This window comes from Coregonus clupeaformis, chromosome 30 (genome assembly GCF_020615455.1).
Source record: "Coregonus clupeaformis isolate EN_2021a chromosome 30, ASM2061545v1, whole genome shotgun sequence".
Lineage (NCBI taxonomy): Eukaryota > Metazoa > Chordata > Actinopteri > Salmoniformes > Salmonidae > Coregonus > Coregonus clupeaformis.
Genome location: NC_059221.1, coordinates 15,232,513 through 15,250,446, shown reverse-complemented (window position 1 = coordinate 15,250,446; position 17,934 = coordinate 15,232,513). Strand labels below are relative to the sequence as shown.

Genomic DNA, 17,934 nt, shown 5'->3' with positions numbered 1-17,934 from the left:
AATGGAAGACATACAAGTCCACTGATAATCTCCCTCGATCTGGGGCTCCACGCAAGATCTCACCCCGTGGGGTCAAAATTATCACAAGAACGGTGAGCAAAAATCCCAGAACCACACAGGGGGACCTAGTGAATGACCTGCAGAGAGCTGGGACCAAAGTAACAAAGCCTACCATCAGTAACACACTACGCCGCCAGGGACTCAAATCCTGCAGTTCCAGACGTGTCCCCCCTGCTTAAGCCAGTACATGTCCAGGCCCGTCTGAAGTTTGCTAGAGTGCATTTGGATGATCCAGAAGAGGATTGGGAGAATGTCATATGGTCAGATGAAACCAAAATAGAACTTTTTGGTAAAAACTCAACTCGTCGTGTTTGGAGGACAAAGAATGCTGAGTTGCATCCAAAGAACACCATACCTACTGTGAAGCATGGGGGTGTAAACATCATGCTTTGGGGCTGTTTTTTCTGCAAAGGGACCAGGACGACTGATCCGTGTAAAGGAAAGAATGAATGGGGCCATGTATCGTGAGATTTTGAGTGAAAACCTCCTTCCATCAGCAAGGGCATTGAAGATGAAACGTGGCTGGGTCTTTCAGCATGACAATGATCCCAAACACACTGCCCGGGCAACGAAGGAGTGGCTTCGTAAGAAGCATTTCAAGGTCCTGGAGTGGCCTAGCCAGTCTCCAGATCTCAACCCCATAGAAAATCTTTGAGGGAGTTGAAAGTCCGTGTTGCCCAGCGACAGCCCCAAAACATCACTGCTCTAGAGGAGATCTGCATGGAGGAATGGGCCAAAATAGTGTGTGAAAACCTTGTGAAGACTTACAGAAAACGTTTGACCTGTGTCATTGCCAACAAAGGGTATATAACAAAGTATTGAGAAACTTTTGTTATTGACCAAATACTTATTTTCCACCATAATTTGCAAATAAATTCATAAAAAATCCTACAATGTGATTTTCTGGATTTTTTTTTCTTATTTTGTCTGTCATAGTTGACGTGTACCTATGATGAAAATTAAAGGCCTCTCTCATCTTTTTAAGTGGGAGAACTTGCACAATTGGTGGCTGACTAAATACTTTTTTTCCCCACTGTACATACGCCAACCAGAAGCCGTGGATTACAGGCAACATCCGCACTGAGCTAAAGGGTAGAGCTGCCGCTTTCAAGGAGCGGGACTCTAACCCGGAAGCTTATAAGAAATCCCGCTATGCCCTCCGACGAACCATCAAACAGGCAAAGCGTCAATACAGGACTAAGATCTAATCGTACTACACTGGCTCCGACGCTCGTCGGATGTGGCAGGGCTTGCAAACTATTACAGACTACAAAGGGAAGCAAAGCCGCGAGCTGCCCAGTGACACGAGCCTACCAGACGAGCTAAATTACTTCTATGCTCCCTTCGAGGCAAGTAACACTGAACCATGCATGAGAGCATCAGCTGTTCCAGACAACTATGTGATCACGCTCTCTGTAGCCGATGTGAGTAAGACCTTTAAACAGGTCAACATTCACAAGGCCACAGGGCCAGACGGATTACCAGGAAGTGTACTCCGAGCATGCGCTGACCAACTGGCAAGTGTCTTCATTTTCAACCTCTCCCTGTCTGAGTCTGTAATACCAACATGTTTCAAGCAGACCAACATAGTCCCTGTGCCCAAGAACACTAAGGTAACCTGCCTAAATGACTACCAACCCGTAGCACTCACATCTGTAGCCATGAAGTGCTTTGAAAGGCTGGTCTTGGCTCACATCAACACCATTTTCCCAGAAACCCTAGACCCACTCCAATTTGCATACTGCGCCAACAGATCCACAGATGATGCAATCTCTATTGCGCTCCACACTGCCCTTTCACACCTGGACAAAAGGAACACCTATGTAAGAATGCTATTCATTGACTACAGCTCAGCATTCAACACCATAGTGCCCTCAAAGCTCATCACTAAGCTAAGGACCCTGGGACTAAACACCTCACTCTGCAACTGGATCCTGGACTTCCTGACGGGCCACCACCAGGTGGTAAGGGTAGGTAACAACACATCCGCCACGCTGATCCTTAACATGGGGGCCCCTCAGGGGTGCGTGCTCAGTCCCCCCCTGTACTCCCTGTTCACTCATGACTGCATGGTCAGGCACAACTCCAACACCATCATTAAGTTTGCCGATGACACAACAGTGATAGGCCTGATCACCGACAACGACGAGACAGCCTATAGGGATCAAGACAAATGAGATGATTGTGGACTACAGGAAAAAGAAGAGGACCGAGCATGCCCCCATTCTCATCGACGGGGCTGTAGTGGAGCAGGTTGAGAGCTTCAAGTTCCTTAGTGTCCACATCACCAACAAACTAACATGGTCCAAGGACACCAAGACAGTCGCTAAAGCTAACTCTCTCTCCTCTGCTCTGCTCTTGTCCTTCTAGACCTGTCTGCTGCCTTTGATACTGTGAACCATCAGATCCTCCTCTCCACCCTCTCCGAGCTGGGCATCTCCGGCGCGGCTCACTCTTGGATTGCGTCCTACCTGACCGGTCGCTCCTACCAAGTGGCGTGGCGAGAAGCTGTCTCCGCACCACGTGCTCTCACCACTGGTGTCCCCCAGGGCTCAGTTCTAGGCCCTCTCCTATTCTCGCTATACACCAAGTCACTTGGCTCTGTCATATCCTCACATGGCCTCTCCTATCATTGCTACGCAGACGACACACAACTAATCTTCTCCTTTCCCCCTTCTGATAACCAAGTGGCGAATCGCATCTCTGCATGTCTGGCAGACATATCAGTATGGATGACGGATCACCACCTCAAGCTGAACCTTGGCAAGACGGAGCTGCTCTTCCTCCCGGGAAGGACTGCCCGTTCCATGATCTCGCCATCACGGTTGACAACTCCGTTGTGTCCTCCTCCCAGAGTGCGAAGAGCCTTGGCGTGACCCTGGACAACACCCTGTCGTTCTCCGCTAACATCAAGGTGGTGACCCGATCCTGTAGGTTCATGCTCTACAACATTCGGAGAGTACGACCCTGCCTTACACAGGAAGCGGCACAGGTCCTAATCCAGGCACTTGTCATCTCCCGCCTGGATTACTGCAACTCGCTGTTGGCTGGGCTCCCTGCCTGTGCCATTAAACCCCTACAACTCATCCAGAATGCCGCAGCCCGTCTGGTGTTCAACCTTCCCAAGTTCTCTCACGTCACCCCGCTCCTCTGCACACTACACTGGCTTCCAGTTGAAGCTCACATCTGCTACAAGACCATGGTGCTTGCCTACGGAGCTGTGAGGGGAACGTCACCTCCGTACCTTCAGGCTCTGATCAGTCCCTACACCCAAACGAGGGCATTGCGTTCATCCACCTCTGGCCTGCTGGCTCCCCTACCTCTGCTGAAGCACAGTTCCCGCTCAGCCCAGTCAAAACTGTTCGCTGCTCTGGCACCCCAATGGTGGAACAAGCTCCCTCACGACGCCAGGACAGCGGAGTCACTCACCACCTTCCGGAGACATTTGAAACCCCACCTCTTTAAGGAACACCTGGGATAGGATAAGTAATCCTTCTACCCCCCCCCACCCCCCCAAGTCGTTATCCCACTGGCTATAAGGTGAATGCACCAATTTGTAAGTCGCTCTGGATAAGAGCATCTGCTAAATGACGTAAATGTAAATGTAAATGTAAATGTGAAGAGGGCACGACAAAACCTATTCCCCCTAAGGAGACTGAAAAGATTTGGTATGGGTCCTCAGATCCTCAAAAGTTTCTACAGCTGCACCATTGAGAGCATCCTGACTGGTTGCATCACTGCATGGTATGGCAACTGCTCGGCCTCCGACCGCAAGGCACTACAGAGGGTAGTGCGTACGGCCCAGTACATCACTGGGGCCAAGCTTCCTGCCATCCAGGACCTCTATACCAGGCGGTGTCAGAGGAAGGCCCTAAAAATTGTCAAAGACTCCAGCCACCCTAGTCATAGACTGCTCTCTCTGCTACCGCACGGCAAGCGGTACCGGAGCGCCAAGTCTAGGTCCAAGAAGCTTCTAAACAGCTTCTACCCCCAAGCCATAAGACTCCTGAACATCTAATCAAATGGCTACCCAGACCCTCAATGGCAATGTACATGCTAAAAAACGGGTTATAGCCATGATGAGTTATATCTGTATGGCAACAGGCACAACTCCGATATAAAGTAGTTTTTTTTGTGCTACTTATACAGTGCATTCTTAACAAGCTAACCATTACGAAACATATATTCGATCAAATAAGCCTCAAGTAGCATATTAGCAATTACATTTTTTGTTGACCAAATTCATTGACCTCCATACAAAAATGACTCACTTCGTGAGTTTTTTTTCGTGGACAGATTTTGGGCGGAGTAAAACGGTCGTCACCAGTTTCCACAGCCACAAAGTCATAAACCCCTCCTATTTCTACAATTTATCTTCTTAAAATGTGATTTTAAACCTAACCCAAACCTTAACCTTAACCATAATCTCAACCACACTGCTAACCTTATGCCTAACCCTAATCTTGAATTAAGACCAAAAAGCTCATATTTGTTTTCATTAATTTTTGGGATATAATTTTGACTTTGTGGCTGTGCTATCTAGTGGAAACCGAGTAAAACCTCTCGCTTCGCCTCTTTTTATAATTTTTTTCCGCTTTGCCTCTTTCTCGTTGGAGGCCTTTTTTTGTTTACGTTATTGCTGTGCGACTACTGGCATTAACGTAAGCTAGGGAAAACGTTAGCTAAATGGTCGAAAATACTGCCTTCTATTGGTAAATAATATATTATCAACATAACTTCATTTACCATAAGAACAGCGTTATCCACCTTTGCAGAAAGGTGGTGATAGGTTTGCATTTGGTAGAAAACTGTGACGTGCAGCTAGCTACGTTAGCGGGCTATAGCTAACGTTAGCAAACTAGCATTCAGTGAAACTTGAAAGGTTAAACGTTTCCTTCGTTTTTAGCAATTGGTGTTTCTGATGTATTCGATCAGTAACAACTGCCTGTTAGTTAAATAAGTATTAAATAGTTGGTTTACGAGCACGTGCGTGACAAAGCTGCACAATCACTCAATGGCTCTTGTTATTATTGGACGTTGCACAAAGAAACAGTGTTTATTACTAGTCCTGTTATTGTTGCAGACTGAGTTAGACAATGACGTGGTGGAAAAAGTACCCAATTGTCATACTTGAGTAAAAGTAAATATGCCTTAATAGAAAATGACTCAAGTAGAAGTGAAAGTCATTGCTTGTCCATATATGTATATATTCTTAAAGCATTTCGCTACACCCGCTATAACATCTGCTAAACACGTGTATGTGACAAATAAGATTTGATTTGATTTGATTTGATGTCACCCAGTAAAATACTACTTGAGTAAAAGTCAAAGTATTTGGCTTTAAATATACTTAAGTATCAAAAGTTTTTTTTTAAATGAATCATTTAAAATTCCTTATATTAAGCAAGCCAGATGGCACAATTTTTTTGTTTTAAAAATTAAATGAAGCATTTGTGTTTAGTGAGTCCACCAGATCAGAGGCAGTAGGGATAACCAGGGTTGTTCTCTTGATAAGTGTGTGAATTAGACCATTTACTGTTCTGCTAAGCATTCAAAATGTAACAAGTACTTTTGGGTGTCAGGGAAAATTTATGGAGTAAAATGTACATTATTTTCTTTTGGAATGTAGTGAAGTAAAAGTAGTCAAAAAATATAAATAATAAAGTACTGATACCAAAAAAGTACTTAACTAGTACATTAAAGTATTTTTACTTAAGTATTTTTCACCACTGACAATGACGCTGATGGTTTCCCCTTGTATCTTCTCATAGTTGGGCTCTGAGCTGTGAGTGACACTGCCAGGGAGGGATGAGGATCCGGCTGCAGGGCTCAGGCCATGCCGCCGGCCTCCTCACCGAGCTCAATCACTGCCGTCTCTCCCGCCTCTTCTGTGATGTCATCCTCCAGGTGAGGAGCCGCTCCTTCACAGTGCACCGTGCAGTGCTTGCCTGCGCCGGGACACACTTCCGCAGCCTGTTCTCAGGTAGGGGAAACCAGATCGGAACTTCTGGAGCCGGAGCCACGACAACATACTCTCTGGACTTTGTGTCCCCGGCCAACTTTGAGAAGGTGCTGACGTTCATCTACACCGGAGAGATCTTCACAGACCTGATAGATGTAGGGGTGCTGTATGAGCTGGCAGAGAGGCTGGGGGTGAGAGATCTGGTGCGAGCCTGTCACACTACCTTCCCTGACCTGCAGCAGCTGGGCTCAGGCTCTGCAGACTGTGTGGCGAATGGAGACCTGGACCCTGACATGGTTGCTGCTGCAGCTGGGTCATCAATGTGCTCGTCGTCTGCAGCATCTTGTTCCTCTCTGTCGTCATCTGCTGGTCCCTCGGCTGCTCCTACCCCTGCGGCAGCACCATCACCTCTCCCTCTCCCCCAGGGCAGCAGGGTGGCCAGGCTGGGCCGGGGTGGTGGACACACAGCCACTCTGTCCCTGCCCCTCAAAACAGAGGATGAGCAGTCTCACCTGGGCTATGGACAGATGGGCGATGGACAGATGGCCGAAGACAAACGGCTACAGCTGGCTGGAGATCAGCAGAGTTCAGTAGGTAGTCTCTCCACTGTAGCTGTTGGGGCCACCCCAGGACCTCCCCTTCCCCTGCGGCTGAAGACTGAGGAGGGGGTGGAGGTGATGATGGGAGATGGGGTTGGTAATGGTGAGGAGGAACAGATGGTAGCTAGTGGGAGTAGAGCTGGTTCTCTACCTCCATGTGTGTCTGACGCCTGCTCCTTCCCTTACCCGTCAGCCCAGCTTGGAGGGGGGTTCTGTGGGGTGGAGGCTCCCTGCGCCCCCTCCTCCTCTGGAGACACGCTGGACAGTCTGCAGTTGGGGGTGGTAGAGGGCGGGGTGGGTGGGGTCAGCTGTGGCCACACAGGGGTGACAGGGGTCATCTTCGAAGGGGAGGAGGATGAAGATAATGATGACGACAACGAGGAAGAGAGAGAGCAGCTGCAGGGAGATGAAGAAGGGACTGACGGAGGAGGGGAGCAGTGGAGACCCCTGGCTGAAGACGTCATTGAGCTGAGCGATGACGAGAACTACATGGAGGAGGAGGACGATGAGGAGGACGATGAAGATGAGGACTTGGTGTGTGTGGAGAATGGAGCAGTGGTTAGCAGAGAGGGAGTGAACCCTGGCCAGATGTCAGGTATGGTGGCGTGTAAAGCCTGTGGGATGGCACTGTTAACAGACTCTGCTGCCCTGAGGGCCCACGCGGAGACTCACCTCACCGAGACAGGGACCTGCAGGGTGTGTGGGGCATCTTTCCCCGGGGACCGCGGGGCCGGCATCACCCACGCCCTGTCCCATGTGGTGTTCTCCTGTGACATGTGTCATCTCCAGTTCTGCAGCCAGGCCAAGCTGGTACGCCACAGACGCCAGGCGGCTGCTAGGTACACCCTCCCCAGTCAGCTCCACAATGCCACCCAGGGGCACAACGGGGAGCTGCAGTGTGCCGTCTGTAACAAAGCCCTCACCAAGGATTTCCAGGTCAGTGTGGTTTGATTTGCTTCACTTTTCCTGGGTGATTGGGCACGTGTTTTGGCTAATGGCAATGGTGAAATATAGAGACTGACAGCTCAAACAAATTCACTGAACTCAAGAGTACACCTATTGCATTGTAGTGGCTAAGACACCTGTCTGTTATCCCTCCTTGTGTTGATGACATATTGTATTGTCTCTCTCCTTCAACCAGGTCATCAGGGATCACCTGCTGAGTCACGTGTCTATCCAGTCACTGAGCTGTGGTGTGTGCCAGCTGCCCCAGCCCTCCCTGTGTGCCCTGCTGTGGCACGCCCTCACCCACCTCTCCCTGCCAGTCTACTCCTGCCCGCTCTGCGCCTGCGGCTTCCTGGATCGCCCTCTGCTGGACAGACACATGGCCCTGCATGCCGAGGAGGCAGCAACGGACAGAGAGGCCATGAGGGCTCATAAAGCAGCCAGGGCAGAGGGAGAGGAGGAGCTGCGTTGCTTCTTATGCCCACAGACCTTCCGCTCTGGCACAGCCTTCCAGTACCACCTGAGCTTTCACACCAACGAGACCCAGCCCCAGGGCCAGGGCAGCCAGGGGTGGACAGGGAAACGTAAGGCTGAGCAGATGGAGTACTCCTGCTCCTCCTCCTCCCCCCTGGAGGCTGGCAGCCTGGGGAAGCTGGGCAACATGGGCTTCGGCCTGGGGATGGGCTCCTTCAGCCTCTCAGACAAGCTGCTTCAGGGGGCTGTGGCGTCTGGCTTCTCCGCAGGCCTCCTGTCCAATGGGAACTCCTCTAGCATGGGTGGGTCGGCCATGGGTGCCACCATCCCCCGGGTGAAATGGTACCGCTGTCGGTTCTGCGGCAAACACTTTGCCCACTCTGGCGAGTTCACCTACCACCTGCGCATCCACACTGGGGAGAAGCCGTACCAGTGCAAGGTGTGCCTGAGGTTCTTCCGAGGCCGCTCGACCATGATCTGCCACCTGAAGACCCACGCCGGGGCACTCATGTACCGCTGCACCGTCTGCGGCCTGTATTTCTCCACACTCAAGCTGGTTTCCTCCCACATGGAGATCCACAAGGACCACCTGCCTGCAGACTTCAATATAGAGCAGACTTTCATGTACAATGACCACTCCAAAGAACCCCTCCCCGCCCTGGACACCTGATCAGCTACTCCTCTGGTGTCGCTCTGCCTTCGTCTCTCTTTCACTTCCTTTTATTCCCCACGTCTTTTTTTTGTCTGTGTGCTTGTCTGTCATGCTCCTTCTCTTCTCTCTCTCCCTCTCTCTTTCTCTCTCTCTGGTTGTGGACCATATCTATAGACTTGTGGAATGTATTTAACTTGTTTTATGTCTGTATTTGAGACCAGTTTTGTAGCATAGTGTAACAGAAAAGGACATCATCTTCTTTCTTGGAAGTAGCTTAGCCACTTGGTGGCAGTGTATGCATTGTTGTCTATTGAAAGAAGGACTTGTTACTGTTTACTGTCTGCAAGCTGTTTTCAAGGCAAGTCCATTTTGGCTTTTCCTAAAAAGTATATTATTACTCTGCTTTACAAAAAGTGTTGTTTTTCTGTCAGTTAAGCTCCATGTTCATGTATCCATTTATATATGAAACACATGATGGACCATCTGCGTGTCTGTCTGAGTGAAACACCATATTTACCACTGTGCACCAAGCGTTAAAGGCCCAGTGCAGTCAAAAACGTGATTTTCCTGTGTTTTATATATATTTCCACATTATGAGGTTGGAATAATATTGTGAAAATTATGTTTGTGAAAATAACTGTTTGAAAAGACCGCCTGAAATTCCAGCCTGTTTTGGTGGGATGGAGTTTTGGCCTACCTGGTGACATCACCAGACGGTAAATTACTTAATAGACCAATAAGAAAAAGTTCCAAACCTCTCTACCAATTACTGCTAGTTTTAATTTTTCCCCTCAGACAGTCCTAGCAAAATTATTGCTTGAGAAATTGCTCTTTGCTAAGAAGCTATTTTAGTTTATTTTTGACCATTTTAATTGACAATAATCACAGTAAGTTACTTAATTGTTACCCAGAAATTATTTGATATTGAGATAAAAACGGCTGCATTGGACCTTTAAGTGTACCTGACCAGTCATACTGTACTTTGTAACCGAAGAATGAGGATGAATGAGGCCTTACTATATCAGTTCCCTAGGAAACCATTTAGGTGTGTTTTCCTCCAAGCATTTTACTTCTGTAGTGATAGACTATAATGCAAACATGATACTGTAGTTCATGTAGACTGTATGTATTAGTGATCAGATGATATGAACTAACGAACGGTGGTTTCCAAACACACAGTGCCATTAAGTCACACAAGTGGTTTAAAATTCACATGAAATCACGTGTGCCGTGTCTCAGCATTTTAAAAGCACTACATTATGAGTATTGTGCTCTGTAGACTTGTGGTCCTTCAAGTGCATACTTTGGATATGATGATATTTAAACTCAACTCATGTTTGTGTTCTATTTGGTGTCTTACCTCTTTATGAAACTATTTATTCTATTAATGCTGTTTTTTAATTGTAAATTGTATGTACTTTTTTAGTGAGAACTATGAACGTTTTCCATTATCTATACTGAACAAAAATATAAACGCAACATGTACAGTGTTGATCCCATGAAATAAAAGTTCACAGAAATGTTCCATACTTATTTCTCTCAGATTTTGTGCACAAATTAGTTTACATCCCTGTTAGTGAGCATTTCTCTTTTGCCAAGATCATCCATCCACCTGACAGGTGTGACATATCAAGAAGCTGATTAAACAGCATGATCATTACACAGCTGCACCTTGTGCTGGGGACAATAAAAGGCTGCTCTAAAATGTGCAGTTTTGTCACACAACACAATTTCCACAGATGTCTCAAGTTTTGAGGGAGCGTGCAATTGGCATGCTGACTGCAGGAATGTCCACCAGAGCTGTTGCCAGATAATTGAATGCTCAATTCTCTACCATAAGCCACCTCCAATGTCATTTTAGAGAATATGGCAATACGGACCTCCACATCCGGCTTCTTCACCTGGGGGATCGTCTGAGACCAGCCACCCAGACAGCTGATGAAACTGTGGGTTTGCACAACCGAAGAATTTCTGCACAAACTGTCAGAAACTGTCTCAGGGAAGCTCATCTGCGTGCTCGTCGTCCTCACCAGGGTTTTGACCTGACTGCAGTTCGGCGTCGTAACCGACTTCAGTGGGCAAATGCTCACCTTCGATGGCCATTCTGCTCACAGTGTGAACAGAGTGCCCCATGGTGGCGGTGGGGTTATGGTATGGGAAGGCATAAGCTATGGACACCGTGACGAGATGCTGAGGCCCATTGTTGTGCCATTCATCTGCCGCCATCACCTCATGTTTCAGCATGATAATGTACTGCCCCATGTCGCAAGGATCTGTACACAATTCCTGGAAGCTGAAAATGTCCAAGTTCTTCCATGGCCTGCATATTCACCAGACATGTCACCCATTTGAGCATGTTTGGGATGCTCTGGATCGATGTGTACAACAGAGTGTTCCAGTTCCCGCCAACATCCAGCAACTTCATACAGCCATTGAAGAGGAGTGGGACAACATTCCACAGGCCACAATCAACATTCTGATCAACTCTATGTGAAGGAGATGTGTTGAGCTGCATGAGGCAAATGGTGGTCACACCAGACTGGTTTTCTGATCCACGCCCCTACTTTTATTTTTTAAAGGTAGTTGTGGCCAACGTATGCATATCTGTATTCCCAGTCATGTGAAATCCATAGATTAGGGCCTAATTAATTCATTTCAATTGAAATTAATTCATTTCAGTAAAATCTTTAAAATTGTTTTATATTGCAGTTATATTTGTGTTCAGTGTAGTTTCTAGTTCTGTAAAGAATAAAGTAAACATCAGAATTTTTTTTTGAGAATCTCATTATATTGTAACTTTTAGACCTAGGCTTGATTTTTCTTCATTGCATTTAATATAAACTCAGCAAAAAAAAAAACATCCTCTCACTGTCAAATCAAAACTTAACATGTGTAAATATTTGTATGAACATAACAAGATTCAACAACTGAGACATAAACTGAACAAGTTCCACAGACATGTGACTAACAGAAATTGAATAATGTGTCCCAGAACAAAGGGTGGGGGGGGGGAGGTCAAAATCAAAAGTAACAGTCAGTATATGGTGTGGCCACCAGCTGCATTAAGTACTGCAGTGCATCTCCTCCTCATGGACTGCACCAGATTAGCCAGTTCTTGCTGTGAGATGTTACCCCAGTCTTCCGCCAAGGCACCTGCAAGTTCCCGGACATTTCTGGGGGGAATGGCCCTAGCCCTCACCCTCCAATCCAACAGGTCCCAGACGTGCTCAATGGGATTGAGATCCGGGCTCTTCGCTGGCCATGGCAGAACACTGACATTGATGTCTTGCAGGAAATCACGCACAGAATGAGCAGTATGGCTGGTGGCATTGTCATGCTGGAGGGTCATGTCAGGATGAGCCTGCAGGAAGGGTACCACATGAGGGAGGAGGATGTCTTCCCTGTAACGCACAGCGTTGAGATTGCCTGCAATGACAACAAGCTCAGTCCGATGATGCTGTGACACACCGCCCCAGACCATGATGGACCCTCCACCTCCAAATGGATCCCGCTCCAGAATACAGGCCTCAGTGTAACGCTCATTCCTTCGACGATAAACGCGAATCCGACCATCACCCCTGGTGAGACAAAACCGCGACTCGTCAGTGAAGAGCACTTTTTGCCAGTCCTGTCTGGTCCAGCGACGGTGGGTTTGTGCCCATAGGCGACGTTGTTGCCGGTGATGTCTGGTGAGGACCTGCCTTACAACAGGCCTACAAGCCCTCAGTCCAGCCTCTCTCAGCCTATTGCGGACAGTCTGAGCACTGATGGAGGGATTGTGCGTTCCTGGTGTAACTGTTATTGCCATCCTGTACCTGTCCCGCAGGTGTGATGTTCGGATGTACCGATCCTGTGCAGGTGTTGTTACACGTGGTCTGCCACTGCGAGGACGATCAGCTGTCCGTCCTGTCTCCCTGTAGCGCTGTCTTAGGTGTCTCACAGTACGGACATTGCAATTTATTGCCCTGGCCACATCTGCAGTTCTCATGCCTCCTTGCAGCATGCCTAAGGCACGTTCACGCAGATGAGCAGGGACCCTAGGCAACTTTCTTTTGGTGTTTTTCAGAGTCAGTAGAAAGGCCTCTTTAGTGTCCTAAGATTTCATAACTGTGACCTTAATTGCCTACCTTCTGTAAGCTGTTAGTGTCTTAACGACCGTTCCACAGGTGCATGTTCATTAATTGTTTATGGTTCATTGAACAAGCATGGGAAACTGTGTTTAAGCCCATTACGATGAAGATCTGTGAAGTTATTTTGATTTTTACAAATGATCTTTGAAAGACAGGGTCCTGAAAAAGGGACTTTTCTTTTTTTGCTGAGTTTATTATGACGTCCACTGCCACAGAATACTACATTCATCATCACATTTTAATGATGCATATGCAGTTATAAACAATTGAAAGCGTTTATCTAGTTCCTGCTTTAGGGATAGATGACCTTTGCATCTAGAACCCTGTTCTGCTCTAGGTATGCTGCTTCCTCCCATTGTGCCGTATGCAGAGTGAAACCTATGCCTTTTCTCCCTCCACTTATCACCATGTCAACATCATTAAACCAACAGACTTCCCAGTGAAAGCAAATAGGCCAGTATTCAACTAAAATAATGAGGACAGTGATTGTGTATTTATTACCACATACAATAAAAAGTTATTACATTTGGGGCAGTTTCCCAGACACAGATTAAGCCCAGTCCTGGACTAAAAAGCAAGCTCAATGGAGAATCTCCTTTGGGATACCGGGATACCAGCCCATATAGAAATACTATGAGATATTCATAGTGTTGTCCCTATTGAGAAGTCATCAAAAGGACAAGTTGATTACTTTTATAATACACAATCATTCTGTTTGAAATACTTTTATTGAATGTAACAGGTGACATCATTCAGCATCCAACACATTTACAAATTCAGCAGCTTTAAAAATATATAGTTAAATACAATCAGAGCATTTGTTAAATATGGATGTTACTGTGTGGAAATTAAGACGTGTTTATATGTTTTTGTAATCAAAATTGTTTTATATTCATCAGTTACATTTCAACATTTGTACAAGTTGTTTATACTCAGTAGTTATTAGGATCAATCTTATCTGTGTTGCACAGAGGAAAATGTTTGTTTCCGAGGAAGCATTCCTCTTCACCCTGTGACGTAATGACTGTAATTCTGTCCTCCAGAAGTTCCTAGACATTGGTGCCATAAGTTCCTGTGGGAGTTAAAGATGGAAAAAAATCTGTAAATGTTTCCTTCCTTCCTCTGTTTACAACATTGATGGGCTGAAAAACAGGATCATGTGAAAACAGGAGACAGATTATGAGAGGGACACTGAGTGTTTGTCAGCCCATCATTTACATTACTATTGCTTAGTGACCAAGGCTGCATCCCTAATCTCCACACTTCTCCAAAAGTGTGCACTTGCACACTCCCTGTCATGGATTTAACAATGATGGAAACTCCCTCCAGGCAATGCTTACACTAATCAAATGCTTTAAAATCCATGACAGGGAGTGTGCAAGTGCATACTTTGGGAGTAGGGTGGACAATCTGGAGCCAAGTCATCAACAGCAGAGACTGTTAGGAGGCTTCTTGTCTTTTAGCCTGTGAAAGCAGCACATGCTTCAGTTAGTTTTTTTTAATTTTCTTTCCTCCATTGTCCTTCAGTGATGATGGCTAGTTAAGTCTCAATGTGACACTATGATGCTTCCTTTTTCTACGAGGCAGCAACGTCAGAATGGCTGGTACTCATGTTGCTAAGCTTGCGTTCCTTCTTGCCCGTGTCTGGTCCTCTTGCGTTGGGTGCAGTTTCTTGGGGATTCGACCCTCCTGGGCCCTCCCTGGGTACATAGTGGACCACAGCGTTGATCAGGTTGGTGCGGAAGCTCTTGCTTAGAAAGTTGTAGAGGACTGGGTTGGCAATGCAGTGGAAGAGGGATAGGCACTGGACCACACTGTAGGAGAAGTAGAGCACCTCCACTGTGTTGCAGCTGAACACGTGAGGGTCCAGATCATCCACCATCATCAGGAACATGACCATGTGGTACGGCAGCCAGCAGAGGACAAACACCAGGGAGTACACATGCACCAGCCACACATCCCGTCTTCCCTGCACGTCTGGAGCGGAACGCACCGCCCGGGCGATCAGCACGTTACAGGTGACGATGATGGAGACCGGGACCAGGAACTGGAAGATGAGGCAGAGGAAGGATATGGAGACGAACCACTCAGTGTAGTTGTTCTCTGGCAGCATGTAGCAGCCGGGCTCGTCCCACTCCAGCAGGTCCATGTGGAAGTTCTCCAGCAGAGCCAGGAACAGGGAGAAGAGCCAGAGACCACCACAGAGTAGCCAACGGCGACGCCTGGCCACGGGGAAGCAGGCAGGAGATGAGGGCCTGGACAGGGACAGGTAGCGCTCCAAGGTCATGAAAGCCAGGAAGAATGAGCTGCTGTAGAAGTTGACCACGTAGATGAGGTGGGTGACTTTACACAGGAAGCGGCCCCACAGCCACACCTTGTCCATGGTCACCTCCAGCATGAAGAAGGGCATCATTAAAACCACCATCAGGTCCGACAGGCTCACGTTGATGACACAGAACAAGACGCCGTTGGCCGAATGGCGCCGGCGCCAGTTGACCCACACCACCAGGGTGTTCTCAGCCAGCCCCACCATGAACAGCAGCAGGTAGAGCAGAAACAGGGCGATCCTCCGATAGTCCTTATCCAGGTTGATGGTGCATTCGTAGACAAACCAGGGTGTGCCATTGAAGAAATTAAATGAGGAGTTGTGGAAGTCGAATTCGTTCATGTTCTGTTGAAAGCAGAGGAAATGGTTAGCTGTGTAAGGAGTTTAGTATTGGGCTAATCAGATTATAGTCAGTCATTATATAATGTAAGCAGTGGAGGACGTGCATTGTTAAAACATGGATTTCTGGTTGGTTTTGAGTTTGCTAATGTAGCCTACAAGATGAGATGTGAGGAGCATTTCTCTCCATAGAATTGTCAGGAATAAGTTTGTAATCTACAGTGACTTCAGAAAGTATTCATACCCCTTGATTTATTACACATTTTGTTGTTACAGCCTGAATTCAAAATGGACTAAATTGATTTATTTTATACACACAATATCCCATCATGACAAAGTGAAAACATGTTTTTAGAAATGTTAACAAATTATTTTAAAATGAAATACAGAAATATCTAATTTACATAAGTATTTACACCCATTTCAATACTTTGTAGAAGCAGCTTTGGCAGTGATTACAGCTGTGAGTCTTTCTGGGTAAGAGCTTTTCACTCCTAGATTGTGCAACATCTGACCATTATTATTTTCCAAAATTCTTCAAGCTCTGTCAAATTGGTTGATGATCATTGCTAGACAACCATTTTCCAGTCTTGCCATAGATTTTCAAGTAGATTTAAGTCAAATCAAATCAAATGTTATTGGTTGCACACAGATATTTAGCAGACGTAATCGCGGGTGTAGCGAAATGCTAAAACTTTAACTCGGCCACTCAGGAACATTCACTGTCTTCTTGGTAAGCAACTCCAGTGTGGATTTGGCCTTTTGTTTTAGGTTATTGTCCTGCTGAAAGGTGAATTCATCTCCCAGTGTCTGGTGGAAAGCAGACTGAACCAGGTTTTCCTCTAGGATTTTGCCTGTGATTAGTTCCATTTTGTTTCTTTTTTATCCCAGTCCTTAACGATCACCACTATGCTTGAAAATATGGAGAGTGGTACTCAGTAATGTGTTGTATTGGATTTGCCCAAAACATAACACTTTGTATTCAGGACAAAAAGTTCATTGCTTTGCCACATTTTTTGCAGTATTACTTTAGTGCCTTGTTAAACACAGAATGCATGTTTTGGAATATTTTAATTCTGTACAGGCTTCCTTCTTTTCACTCTGTCAATCAGGTTAGTATTGTGCCTCATGGTGAAATCCCTGAGCGGTTTCCTTCCTCTGGAAATTGAGTTAGGAAGGACACCTGTGTCTTTGTAGTGACTGGGTGTATTGATACACCCTCCAAAGTGTAATTAATAACTTCACCATGCTCAAAGGGATATTCAATGTCTACCAATAGGTGCCCTTCTTTGCGAGGCATTGGAAAACCTCCCTGGTCTTTATGGTTAAATCTGTTTGAAATTCACTGCTCAACTGAGGGACCTTACAGATAATTGTATGTGTGGGGTACAGAGATGAGGTAGTCATAAAAAAAACATGTTTAATACTATTATTGCACACAGAGTGAGTCCATGCAACTTATTATTTTGAAGTGTTAAGCACATTTTTACTCCTGAACTTATTTAGGCTTGCCATATCAAAGGGGTTAAAAATACTTATTGACTCAAGATATTTCTGTATGAATAAATTACTTTGTGTATAGTATAATGAGAGAATGAAAGAATAAATATGAATATTCACAAATTAACTTTTTCATATATCACTCTCAGACTATCAAGTCTAAACTCAAATCATTGCAAATTCTACTTGAGGTGAAGAACAGTTGTCATCCATACAGTACCTTGATGTGCTGCGGGCGGAGTGCCTAGCGATAGATGATGGGTGGTGAGGGAAGGTCCCTCAGGGCAGGCGGTTCTGCTGGTCTGCCTGCCTGCTTGGGAAGCTAGCTGTGTCTTGGAGGAGCAAGAAGACAGTACTGGCTCAGTGATCCTGGAGAATCAGTGCTTAGATTTGGCAGACTGGAGTGCTAGATGAAGCTTTCTCCTCCCCTCATTCATCCCCCCGTCCCTCAGAGCCAGAGTTGACAGGACATCCTAAGAAATGGGGTGGAGCTTGGTGGTGCAGAGCAGGGTAGGGCAGGAAAGCTTTGATGGCTGTGGGGCTGCCAGGGGCCAAATACTGGCCCATGACCCAAATGTCACCCTTTCCGCCATTTAGTGCAACACTTTTTTTTGCCATGGTCAAAACTAGTGCACTATATAGGGAGTAGGGTGCCGTATGGGAAGCAGCTCTGGGGTCAACGTGACCATGGCTCAACGCTCCTACCTGCCAGGCTGCCTGCCGCCCCCCACATAACATTAGCACATAACGTTCTGAGAACCGTATGTTTCTTAGAGCTTGGTGAGAGTGTGGTTGTCCTATTGTTATTTTGCATAGGGTTTCCCAAAGTCGGTCCTGGGGCCCACCCTGGGTGCACGTTTTGGTTTTTGCCCTAGCACTACACGGTTGATTCAAATAACCAACTCATCATCAGGCTTGGATTATTTGAATCAGCTGTTTAGTGCTAG

At 46.5% G+C, this 17,934-nt stretch overlaps 2 protein-coding genes across 2 annotated transcripts; one reads left to right on the top strand and one right to left on the bottom strand.

Moving 5' to 3' along the window:
- The first annotated feature begins 4,660 nt into the window (after positions 1-4,660).
- On the top strand, positions 4,661-9,297 carry LOC121546495 (zinc finger and BTB domain-containing protein 39-like). Its single transcript, XM_045209380.1, has 3 exons — positions 4,661-4,772; positions 5,832-7,557; positions 7,763-9,297. The coding sequence occupies exons 2-3, from the start codon at positions 5,869-5,871 to the stop codon at positions 8,708-8,710; spliced, it is 2,637 nt and encodes an 878-aa protein (XP_045065315.1). The 5' UTR covers positions 4,661-4,772; positions 5,832-5,868; the 3' UTR covers positions 8,711-9,297.
- Positions 9,298-13,295: 3,998 nt separating this feature from the next.
- Positions 13,296-17,406, bottom strand: gpr182 (G protein-coupled receptor 182). Its single transcript, XM_041856653.2, has 2 exons — positions 17,208-17,406; positions 13,296-15,493 (listed from the first exon to the last, which is right to left on the bottom strand). Exon 2 carries the CDS (start codon positions 15,488-15,490, stop codon positions 14,399-14,401), a length of 1,092 nt encoding a protein of 363 aa, XP_041712587.1. The 5' UTR covers positions 15,491-15,493; positions 17,208-17,406; the 3' UTR covers positions 13,296-14,398.
- Positions 17,407-17,934: the final 528 nt, after the last annotated feature.

What these genes read in the sequence shown, in the direction of transcription:
- LOC121546495 (XM_045209380.1), top strand. Translation starts at nt 5,869, where the DNA reads ATGAGGATCCGGCTGCAGGGCTCAGGCCATGCCGCCGGCCTCCTCACC. An exon ending in CCCTCACCAAGGATTTCCAG is followed by an intron (nt 7,558 to 7,762) that starts GTCAGTGTGGTT and finishes TCCTTCAACCAG; the next exon opens with GTCATCAGGGATCACCTGCT.
- gpr182 (XM_041856653.2), bottom strand. Translation starts at nt 15,490, where the DNA reads ATGAACGAATTCGACTTCCACAACTCCTCATTTAATTTCTTCAATGGC.